At 36.3% G+C, this 12,228-nt stretch overlaps 2 protein-coding genes across 10 annotated transcripts in view; one reads left to right on the top strand and one right to left on the bottom strand.

The window, feature by feature from the left end:
- The window catches only part of CACNB2 (calcium voltage-gated channel auxiliary subunit beta 2), a 247,294-nt gene extending 236,063 nt beyond the window's left edge, over positions 1–11,231 (top strand). For 2 of the 4 annotated variants that reach the window (XM_083857665.1, XM_083857667.1), the window contains one exon: positions 3,549–11,231. In XM_083857665.1, the coding sequence (XP_083713791.1) occupies positions 3,549–4,040 (492 nt within the window). In that variant the 3' untranslated portion in view covers positions 4,041–11,231. Of the gene's footprint in view, positions 1–295; positions 340–3,548 lie in introns of all 4 variants that reach the window. The other 2 variants (XM_083857668.1, XM_083857666.1) reach the window with 2 other exon arrangements.
- The window catches only part of NSUN6 (NOP2/Sun RNA methyltransferase 6), a 22,319-nt gene continuing 20,352 nt past the window's right edge, over positions 10,262–12,228 (bottom strand). For 5 of the 6 annotated variants that reach the window (XM_083857705.1, XM_083857702.1, XM_083857703.1 and 2 more), the window contains one exon: positions 10,263–11,944. In XM_083857705.1, coding sequence (XP_083713831.1) covers positions 11,732–11,944 — 213 coding nt within the window. In that variant the 3' untranslated portion in view covers positions 10,263–11,731. Of the gene's footprint in view, positions 11,945–12,228 lie in introns of all 6 variants that reach the window. The other variant, XM_083857707.1, reaches the window with a different exon arrangement.

The following is a 12,228-nucleotide window of genomic DNA, read 5'->3' as shown; positions in this document are numbered from 1 at the left end:
TAACTTTGGCTAAGAAAAGCACCTCCTTTTAAAAAGGAAAAAATGTATCTGTGCTCAAATTAAAATGCAAAAAAGTTGTGCTCTTTTTTTATGGTTTTACAAAACAATTTTTTGTGTCAAATAATTTACTTCTCATTCAAAAACCACAGACTTTACAGGTTTGTTGTTTAACAAGAAATATTTCTTTAGCCTTTCTTTAGTCATCTTGAAGGGTCTCTCCTCTTGCTTTCAGACACAGTTACAGGAAAAGAGACTGTAAAGTATAGCTCATTTCTACCTTTTTTTCTGTCCTCAGAGCTGAAACACCTTGAAAAAATTGTGAGCTGGAAGAATTTCTGAGTATGAAATTCAGTATTGTTGTGTGCAGTCTTGCTAGATAAACTTTCTTTGCTTTGTAAACTTCTAAATTATTTTGCTCAAGTTTTTTATGCTTTTGGCGTGTGGATTTATAGCTCACATACTCATTGTATTAACCACATTCTCTGGAGGAACTGTGCAGAGTTTTAATAACACTTTTCTGAATGCTGTGCTGTCTCCTTACACACTAACGGATTTTTATTTTAAGGACTAAAAATGAAGGTGTATTTGCAGTTTCACAGTTTGATTGTAGGTCTACTAACACAGAAGTGTGAATCAACAGGGGTCCTTTATGGAACATAAAACTTTTCTGTTCCCTTTGGTTTAATTTTCCTATGATATGTCTTCAGCTGACATCTCAAACCTGAGCTTGTCATTGCCTAGGCACAGAGTGGGTCTATTTCTTAATGATGGTTGCTGAACCCATTCTTTCAACAGTGTTAAGACCCTGTATTTAGAGAATTTTAAGTCTATGCCTGTGCCATTTGTCTGAATTGCTCTGCAGGGAAAAGCCTCCAGTTGTTTGGTCCGGGGGAGCCACATCCACACTGCAGAGCATTGGAGTCATCTTCCCCTTGGGGCTAATGCAGTGCCCCTTTGCCATGAAACACATTTTGGGTTTGTGGTTTTTAAATCCCCAGTGTACATTATAAGGAGAGATTTGTGTTGCCAGCTGCCAGAGTGGCATTTTTACAGCATGAAAAGCTGCCTGTGTGCATTGCATAGCACGAGGTGCTTGAAGGCATGAGGCCTCCTGGGATGGTTTGAAATTAAATAGGCAAAGACCTTACACCTTGTGTCTGTCTGAGAGACAAACTTGTGTGGAAATATTTGGCTAACTGTGAAAGGACTGGAGCAAGCTCACATACATACGGTGCAGGTGGTCAGGGACCACTGAAAATAAGGAGCAATGCAAATTCACTCAGTGGACAAAGGCTTCTCTCTCCTCTTTCAACACTGTTTAAACTTCTTTCCAAGAGCCCCTACTTCTTTGAAAGTACAAACCGAGTACTGAAATAGGATTATCTCAAACCTTCTCTATTTTACACAAAAAACCCTTATGAAATTGGGCCATAAAATTCCTCCACTGAAGAATCTATTTCAAATCAGAGCCTGAATTTGGTCATGAGCCAAAAAGCCAGACTCTAATCCAGATTCAGACATTACCTTTTCAGTATCCCTGTAATATTTAATGAAAGTTACTGTCAGTGAATTTGCCTGTAAATCCCAACAGCCCTTACACTATACTGAAATTGCAGGTATTGGTTCTAAATTTATTCATTGTGCTCTTTCACATGTGCTCATCATAGCACAGAAGATGCATCAGAGCTTGTAAAAGTACCAATGTTTCCAAGGCAGGTTCACATTTTGCATTTGTTCTCAAATCATAGCAATGACAGAATTAGTCATAATTATGTATGGGTACTTGCATTTGACCACATGAGAATCATAGGGTTTCACATGTATACCATGTTTAAAACCAGTCATGGTGATGAACTGGTGAAAGTTGGGTTTACACATGCGAAACAGGCACTGCTTTGGACTCTTTTGCTTTTCACTTCATTTCATTTACAATTCACAATGACTCTGTTGAGTCATTTCATTTCACCTTGAACAGGTTTATTCATGTTTACAATTTTATTCCTTTCTGGCAAATCAGAATCATCTTGAGAATCACAAAAGCAAGAACAAATAAGAAATTTGACTGGTATTCCTGTTACGTTGTTCTCATCTATACTGTTTATTTCAAATTTGAAACCCAGCTCATCTCTCAGTAGTTTATGTAACAAAATGTTGTCTTAGAAAATTAAGATTTGTCAAATTTACCAAATTGCTGATTTGAAATATGCTGCTTTTTATAAGTTTCTGATTAAATACAGATTATTATCCTTTCCAATTTCCTGTAATTTTACTTTTTGGGTTGCTAGGAAGCCCACCTGCCAGGATCTGTGGCTGAAGGACAAAATTTCCTCCTTCCCCTAGCTCTTTTCCACAAAACAGAAAGACAGAAAGAAGATACGTCCATGAGCTGCCCTGGGGGCAATCCTTATTTTTAGACAACTCTGAAGATAGAAGGGCAAACTTAAGAGTAACTTTGGTATTCAGACAGTCTCACTAAAAAATGCTTGTATAACTCTGGTGAAATCTACATTAATATTGTGGCAGCAGAGATGATTTTGTCTTGACATTCTTCTCTTTGTGTGAGAAGTTCAATATTAACTATTAAAATTTTTGCAATTAATCCTGAAAAGTCTTTAGCTGCGGTTTGGCAGGGTAAAAGCAGGGTAATGTACTGAAACCCCCAAATGAGGTAAATAATGCCACTTGTTCATTTTGCAGTGATTTCAAAGCATTTATGCTGGTGAAGAGTAGGTTTATTACCGGGTAATTTTTATTTCAGTCTTTTAATAGCAGTGGTGTGTTAGGAAATTTTTTATGTGATAATATCACTCTTCTCCTGCTTTTCTTGGCAATGGGCTGTATTCTTGAGCTCTTAAAATTATTAGGTAAATATTTAATTTGTCATTACCAGGAAGAAATGAAATTATTGCTGAGAAAACAGAGGGTCAGTGATACTATTAGTATCATAATACAAACTTTATTCATAACAGAATCAATTGCAATTTTTTCCTTAAAAAAAAGCTACTCTGTAAGAGCAAAGGTTTTGTACTTTGGTTCTTTGCTGGAAGTTACTCTGTAAGAGCCAAGGTTTTGTACTTTGGTTCTTTGCTGGAATCCACCTCCTCAGCCCTCTAAAATCACTTTCCTATAGCGGCTGTTTCCAAACACGCATCTGTAAACTCTCAACTGTTATATGCCCTCTCCTGGCATGATATCTCCTCTTAATTTTTCCGCAGTTTGTCCTGTTTATGCATGCTCTCTTTTTCTTTGGAGGGTGGTGGCAAATATTGCTAACTGGAGTAGTCAGAAGCATCACAAAAAATGAGAAAGTGCCACAGAATAACCCACATGCCACCCTACGTTTTGATGAGAGTATAAAGAATTGTTTGTATTATAATACTGAATTTTCAGTAAAAGTTGAATACTAATGGTTTCTTTCCTAGTTTAGATTCAAAGTGGATTGTTTTGTTCTTAAAATTTTATTGGTTTCATGGTACTTTCTAGTTGACTTTGATATTGGGGAAAGTTGTTCAATGTGTACTTCCTGACCTCACTGCTGGTTCTGGTAGCAGGGATCTCAAGGAGACCAGAGGAATGACCATTCGGTCCCTGAGCGCAGTGGTTCCCACATTGAGGAGGAAGCACGAGTGGAGCCCACCAGGAAATCCCAGCACCGCTCTTCCTCCAGCCAACACCACAATCACCGCAGTGGTGCCAGAGGCCTTCACAGGCAAGAAACTTTTGACTCAGAAACACAAGACAGCAGAGATTCAGCTTATGTAGAGCCAAAGGAGGACTACTCACACGAGCACGGTGACCACTATGATTCTCACAGGGATCACAATCACAGAGACGAGTCCCATGGGATCAGTGAACACAGACACAGAGAATCCCGGCATCGCTCAAAGGAGAGGGACCGCGAGCAGGACCACAATGAATGCAACAAACAGCGCAGTCGTCATAAATCCAGGGACCAATATTGTGACAAGGATGGGGAAGTGATATCGAAAAAACGTAATGATGCAGGAGAGTGGAACAGGGATGTTTACATCCGTCAGTAACTTTTGCCTCTGGCAGTCTTGTGTTTCTTTGAAGTCTTGTAACAATGCCCCTTGAAAATATCTTGGGTTCTTCTTTGCAGAACATATGGTAATACTTCTGTATGCTGATTTGTATTGCTGTTGCTTGCATAGCAATAGCATGAAATAGAATATTCATATACTTATTTTTTGGTTAGTGCTATATGAATTAGTGTAGTACAACTGAAGGGTTCCTGATGTTGTACTATGACATTTTTCAAGCTGTTTTTGGTAGCTGCCACTTGAACAATATCTGTTGCCATCAAGGTGTTGTTAGTGTTTTTTAAAAGAATAACTACATTTGATGTTTAATAATGTCCCATGTATTCAGCAAGCCAGGATCAGCACATAAAAAATCTAAAACTTTTTGTCTGCTCTGATTTTTAATTTGTATGCACTTGGTTTGCATATTGTTTTAAGCACCACTCTGTTGCTTGTACCTCTGGTGGTCTCCGTATGAAGACAGAATTCAGTCTTGCCTTACACACAGGGGATCATGGAGTCAAAATCTATTTTCTATGTATTGGTACTGTGTACTGTATATACAGTTTATAAATGTTATTTCTGCAGACACCTTCTTACTATATAAGTTTGATCACACTGTTTTAGAGTCCTAATGCCAAGTCAGCAGATTTGCTTTTGAATTACTGGCAACTGGAACTAGCCTCACTTAGGAAATCTGTAACAGTGTTCAATCTAAATACTTTTTCTTCTGTAGCAGAAAGCTTATACTTATTGTAAATACAGATGAGTGCTTGAGATAAAGGGTGTAACTCTTATACCTTATGCTGTCCTTGCAAACCAAATTTTGCATTTTAAAGTTACGGTAAAGATAACGAACTTACCGCTATAAATTATTCTTCTCTGTTCAGGTCACAATATTGCAATGGGCACAGCTTAATTTTTGTTCTACTGTCAGTAAACAGAGCACACATGTTGGAGGTGTGTATGTGAGTGGGTGGGTGGTGGATCAGCGTTTGTGTGTGTGTGCAGGTTAGGCAGCAAACTGTGAGAATCTACTGAAGAAAACAAACGTTACTCAAAAGCCCAACAAGTCTATTTCTACATTCTGTCTCTTAATTTAAAAGTCCAAATTGCATTCAGGGAATATGAGGGAATTTACTGACCCAGGTAATTGGGAAAGCATAAATCTGCTGGCTCTTTGTTGAGACTTCAGGAGAGTAAAAACAGGCAAATGTTACTGTGAGTTTCACTGGAAATGTAAAATCTTTGTGTTTTAGAGTATTTGTTTCAGTAAGAAAAGTTTACACAGCTTGTGGAGAGTTATTTTGTTGGAAAATAAATTTTTGTAGCTTCTCCACTTTTTCTACACTTGCCAATTCTCTGCATTCCCACTCTGCAGCCAGCTCACTGCTTTTCCTTCACCAAAGCTGTTGTGCTGCTGATGAGAGCATAGAAATATGACTGTGACTCTGTTAGGAGCTTTCTAGAGAAAATGCATTGAAATCAAAGAGAGTGAACACTGTTTTGCAGTGAACACCTGTTGCACTGGTAAGTGGGGGGAAATTCACTATTATTTTTGACTCCAGGTTCCATACCCTTGCCTAGTGTAAAAGCTGTTCTGCATCATATGTAGTCTTTGTAGTACTTGTATGAATGAAATACTTTTTGTATTTCCCTGTAAATAGCACATTATATAAAAACTGTAGTGTGATAATAATTAGTTTAGCTGGGAGTTATTTTTATTTATTATTCCAATTCTGGGAATATCAGCATTGCCTGATTTTGAATATCATTTTAGTGAAATGGATAAGATATATGGCAGGTGCATGCTTTCGCCAGTCTCCTAGCCCAGCATCCAAGAAATTCCCTTAAACATTCTCTGCCCTTCCTCTGCTACCCCTCTTCCTGATGCTTTATAAGCATTTTTACAACAATCTATGAGTGGGAAATTCTGCTGTCAGTTATCTGGCCATTCCTCCCAGTGCTGCTGACTGTTGTGATTATTCAAGGCTAGGTTTTGGCTCAAAGCACGAACTGTGGGGAACACAAGAAAAAAGGTTATTTTTCCAGAAATAAAATTCTCATCCTTTTTCTAAACATCACTAAATGGCTTTATAGAGGAAGGAAGAATAGGTAAGTAGATCTGTTGGATTACTAAATGGATATAGAAGAGTACATAAGCTGGTTTTTGATGCAAGAGAATACTTAGAGTATCTGTAAAAAATGATATTAAAAGACTGTTTTTTGAATCATATCAGATGTCATGTAGGTGGGAAGAAAGTGATATTGTCTTGCTCTGTATAGCCTGGCTTTAGCTAATTTACCAGCTGCAGTACATAGTGTTGCTCCCTGCAACTCATGAGAGTTGCATGTCCTATAAGAAGTGATTCCACTTCAATACCTTGAATATTTTGTTCTTTTTCTGTTGAGTTTTTGGTTGGGTTTTGGTTTTTTTTTGCTTTGTTTGTTTTTTCTCTTTTTTTTTACTTTTGCTCCAGAGAGTGTTTATTTTTCAGCTTACTTAAAGTATTTTTTAAGTAATATTTGGCAGAATTTCAAAGCACTGAGTAGTACATGAAAACTATGGCATAGGTAGTTGTGTATAGAAAAATAAATGAGAAAATAAAGAGCATAGTCCAAGCCCTAGTATTTAAGTATGGCTTATATATTGATTCATGGAGTATAAACATCAGAAAAAAAAAAAAAAAAAAAAAAAAAAAGAGAGAAAAAGAAAAATAAAAAAGACAAATCCAAATCCAACTGGTCATAGAATTGTGTTTTTTATAGTGCTGCTATTTATGTATAGACAACATACTAACAAACATATGTATTTCTTAGGCAGACTCACTGAATAAGTTTTATTAGCCTTGCTGAGATACTTTTTTTCAGTTTCTGTTTTAAGAGTGACAAATCATTTGTAATGTGAGCTTGTACTACATATATTGCACAATACCACCTGCCTGCTGAGCACTACTTTGAAAAGCACTTTAACAGAGTTATGTTGATAAGAAGCTTTAAAAATACTCCAAGTGGAGGACATATCAAAGATTATTGTGATGAAATGTCTTTGCAAAGTTTTGCCAATAGAAAGTTTAATATTATTGGTTGCATTAGGATACTAATGAGTTCGTATTTCTGTATCTGGTTTCAGGGATTTTGAATCCAAGAAATGGTGGAGGTCCCAGTGAGCTCCAGAGTCTTATGGATGTATGGTACAAAACAACCTGTACAAATTGCATTCAAATGAACTAAAAAAATAGTAAAACCAATGAAACAGAAGGAAAGGGAGAAAGTAAAAATAGTTAAGTGATATGTAAGCCTGGGCAGCTCAAGTCTGTATTTTTCTAAAGAATTTCAGCATATGGAAGGAATGGGATGCATTTCAAAATCTGCATGTTTATGTTAGATGTCAAACTTTTTTGTGTGTGTTTTTCAAATGACTATACGTCAGTGCTGAGTACTCTTAGTCTATCCCTTACCAGTTGCCTAGTGTCACACAGATGTAATGGAAGAAAGCATTCTCTTCCAGAGGGACTGGAAGGAGGTGACAGAAGTCTTCAGACCTGCTAAGTGACAGGACAGTGGGGAGGGATAAGCAAACAGGTTTGTGCACAAAAGCAGTATCCTCATGAGTTATGAGCTGAAATAAACTATTTTTACTAAACTGATCCATAGATTATTGCCTAAAATTGAAAAGACTATTCTAGAATGCTCATGAGTTCATATTCTGTCTCTGGCATCAGGAGTTCACAATTTGCAAAGAGTTCCAGTTTTTGCTTCTCAAGGAATAAAATTAAATACATAGTTTTCCCTAAGGCTCCTGACCTGTTTAATGAAGATCAGTTTTAAAGCCACAAAGAGTTTCAGTGGAGCACCTTTGTTCACAGAAATCTGTATACCCTTAGCCTATAGCCTTTATTATGAAAGGAGGATAAGGAAATGAAATTCCACTCACTGAACCCTGAATAAAGGGAGAAGCCCCATTTTTACTTCTCCCTGCATAGCTGGTTACTCATCTATACATGCAGTTCCTGCCCAGGTCTAATACACTTCCCTTTAATGCTTTGTCTTTTTTGAATCTGTTAGCAGTTACCATTTTTAAGCTCTGTTGGTTTGTAAAGTCATGCTCACGTTCTGTAACATCTGCAAAGGTTTTAATGGGGTCCATTATCATTCCCTCAGCTGGAATGAAGTGAGTGGTCTGACTGCTTTTAATCAATGTCTGTTCAAAGGAAAAGAGATGGTGTAAACCACCTCCTGTGTTTGTTAGTTCCTTAAGCCTCTTCAAAATTTATTTTGATTTGTGGTTACATTTGACCTCTGATTGCTTTAAAACATCAGGCTGAAAGCTGTTTTCCAAATGTTTTTTACTTTAATTTTATTTCATCCATAAAAATGGAGCACATTGCTAAAAACTTGATTACAAAGTCTAAACAGGTAGTATAAAATTTCTGGTGTACATTTACTTATATTTATTACATTATTGCAGATCTTTCACCAAAATCTTAGTTCTTCTATCATCTATAAAATACGTGGATGCCATTTTTACTGTGAATGTTTTTAATCAAATGTTATTCAATCAATTTTATTGCTTGGCTATTTGTCTGTAATTTATTTCTCCACTTTTATATAACAAACTATTACATATGAGCTTACAGTGGTTTTATAGACAGTTTCTTTTTATAACTTACCACCCTACAAATGTATTCCTACGCAGCCCCAGAAAAGGTTTATATCAGATATAATCAAGATTAAGCAGGTTCTTCTAACTCATCCGTATTCTCATTACTTTTATTCTTTCCACTTTTATCTATCATGCATAACTACTCTGCAATGAATTCTAGCAGTTAAAAATTGGATTTTCTCATAAACTTTTTATTCATGAACAATCAAACAGAAAACCAAGGTTCTTTATATTTGAAACCCACTCTAAAGTAATTTCTTGATTGATCACCATCACCAGCCCATTCCTTAAAAAGCATATGAAATCCTGTGATCCGAAAAATTGGTGCATTCCATGACACTGAAACACGAAAAAGCTGTATCATAATTTCATAATATATGAGGCTGTCTATTTTAGTATCTTTATACTGACCAAGATAGATATTTAGATTTGGCACTATTACTAATCACTGTTTCTGCAAATAGAGAAAACTACTTTTCAGACTTTCTTAATGACAGGATCTGATTGCATGCCTAATCTATTTTGTAGGTTTAATCTTTCATTATAATGACAGTAACTTTTTAAATTTAATTTATAAATATATTATATATATATATATAAAATATATAAATATATTCCATTGTGCTTCAGCATCATCAACTGGTGAAGCACAATGACTCAAAGTGTAAATATTATCAGGAAAGTAATCATATGAAATGTTTAAAACATACATACACCGTCCATCAGAATGTGTCAATGAGAAAGCATTCCTACCACTTCTAAAGTCACAGTAACATTCGAAGAGAAGAAAAAGGGCATCCATCCAACTTGAGTCATCTAACTTAGCTAGACCTGTCGTGAGAGAAAGGATGCTGGCTCCTTCAAGGGACGGAGCATCCTAACTGAGTTTCTGTTCTGCGCTGCCTGATGGAGAAGTCCCTCCCCCATTACCAACAGAGCAGGGGAAACAGCAGAGGCCAAGCCCTTCAATATGCTGAGTGCTCTTCTAAGACTAGCAGCTAACTTTTGCAGGATCAACCCTAATAGCTAAAGTTCATAGATCAGTAATTTTTTTCAGGTGAAGTCTGCTCTGCAATTACACTGGAATTAACTACAAGTTAGTTACATTTTCTTCCCACCCCCAAGAAACCTCTCTTTAAAAAGCCTATTATCCAAAACTAAAGGAAGTGGGAGAAGTCTCAACAAATATTCCACTAAAAATTCAGCAATCTTCTTTCAAATTCAGCATTGCACAAATCCTGCTACTGAAACTGGAGGTAAAGTTCCTTACTTTGTATGAATACACAAACTTCAGTATATAGTTTATGTGTGATTAATGTTTACAAGATTTCTATAATCTGCGAAAAAGAAAATGCTTTTTTACTAGCACTGAGTTAAAGAGTTCAACACATTCTTATAATAAAAGATTATTCCCTTTTTTTCTAGGTAATTATTTTCACCATATTTAGACTAGAAAGATTATATCGTATGAACTTTCATAATTCTAAATAGGATATCTCACCTACTACTGATGAAACAAAATTACTTTCAGTCTTCTTTAGACATGTATTTAATGGCAAGAAATGACCAACAGTAGTGAAATAGTGAACCAGAGTTCCATTTTCCTGTCCTGTTAGGATAGGCCTTACAGAGGATGTACTAGTCAAACTTGGCAGGACAGAAAAAACATTTGGTTTTTATTCAAGAGCAGTAGAAAACATACAGTATCAAAACATTTATGGAAAATATAAGTAAACAACCAGACTACTGAGAAAGAGAATTGTATGGATTGTTTTGATTTGCAAGCAAATACAAAAAGCACTTCTGGCAGTAGGAAGACAAATGATAAAAGAAACATTGCTCTTTTTAATCAAACCAAATAGTTACATGTGAAAAGACAGATGTTTTTCAGATACTGCTTTTTAAAACTGGAAATTGATGAGAGGGAAACACCAAACACACGCAGACGTCAGTTTCTGTTTTTCATTGTCCTTAGCTCTCCTTCTAATTTTAGCACTATTGTCAGTTCCAGCAGGACTGAGAATACTGTTCAAACTGGAACTGAAGCAGAATTTTCAAATACATCTAGAATTTTAGATTCTTTAAAATTTGAGTAATGCACTAAGGCAGTTTTCATTAGCATGCTCCCCCAGTTTCAATTTTTGTATGAGTTTAGCTGCTGATGCTTTCTAACCAATAAAGAGTTAATATCCTTAGTTGTTTGAAAGGTGATTTGCAACATTTCAGATGGTATTATGCATTGTTTTCTGTCTTTTGATATATTAATCATAACTGTAGCCCCTTCTGTTACAAATGTTTGATTTTAAAACTGTCACTTGTCAGCCAGTCCAATAGGCTATTTCAGAACCAATACAGTTTATGCATGGGAAGTTTGATGTTGAAACAATATTTATTTACATTCCCAGAGTGAGATGGTTTAATATATTCATGCTGCTATAAAAGACATGCTACAAAGCCTAATCGTATTTTGTGTATATATTATGTGTACAGAGAATCTTGCTTGTATTAAAATAAAAGAGAAATGAGGTTCTAAGTATCAATTTATAAAACAGTTATTTGTAAAATGTTGCAGTGTTTTGAGAAGCACTATAGAAGGAAACTAATTGGTAAACCTCCACAGAAACTGCCCTTTCCAAAAATTCATTGTAATAGTTCCTGTCTATTTTATTTATGTTTGAATTTCGTAAAGTAGCTTCCATCCCCTTCCTACGCTTGCTGCATCAGACGGGGAAACCAGAGCAGACAGCAGTATCAGTGAACATAGTTGTCATTCAGGCACTGACCTGCTGTAAATACAAAAGCAGAGGGAGACTTACAAATGATACCACCCTTCCCCCCACCGTGACTTTCCTGCTGCAACCTGTGGCTCTTTCCCATCAGAACAGCTGGCAGATTTTAGTGCTGCCATAGCAACCCTGCCGTCAGCCCGTTGGCTTGGTAACATTGCAGCAGGAAAAAAGGCACTGCACGTCTGAACTGTTCTTAGACTTGCTGAGGTATTTTTTCAGGTTGCATTCCCAAATCCTTATTTACTGTTCGATTTAATAAATTTTGCAATGAAAAATCCTATACAGTCCTTATTTGCCAATGAAATCAGGTCATCTTCTCTGGAGTCTTGCAAAGAATTAATATCCATTCCTTGCAATGTCACAGCAGATGGATCAAATCTCTGCAGCAGCTTCAACTCATCAAGTGATAGTCCAGCTCCCTTCATGCCTTCTCCTCCAATGTGAGGTTCCTGTTCAAGTAACAAAGTAAAAAAAATTACTGCATCTCTAAAGTTCTTAAATGCCCTAAATGCATTCTGCTGAGGATATGCAGAGCTACCGAACAATTAACATGGACAAGCTGTGCTTTTATCATTCACACCACAAGATTCAGAAGTAATGTGGCTTCTTTTCTTGCCTTCATCTGGCCAATATTGTACAAACATTTATACAAGATATATACAAGTATTTTGAGGAGGTATTGATGCCCCTCTTCCACTTCATCTCCATAGTTTAGAGCACTTGTTGAGGGTAG

The sequence above is a fragment of the Zosterops lateralis genome (assembly GCF_965231275.1).
Source record: "Zosterops lateralis genome assembly, chromosome: 1".
Lineage (NCBI taxonomy): Eukaryota > Metazoa > Chordata > Aves > Passeriformes > Zosteropidae > Zosterops > Zosterops lateralis.
This window is presented reverse-complemented; position numbering and strand designations above follow the sequence as displayed.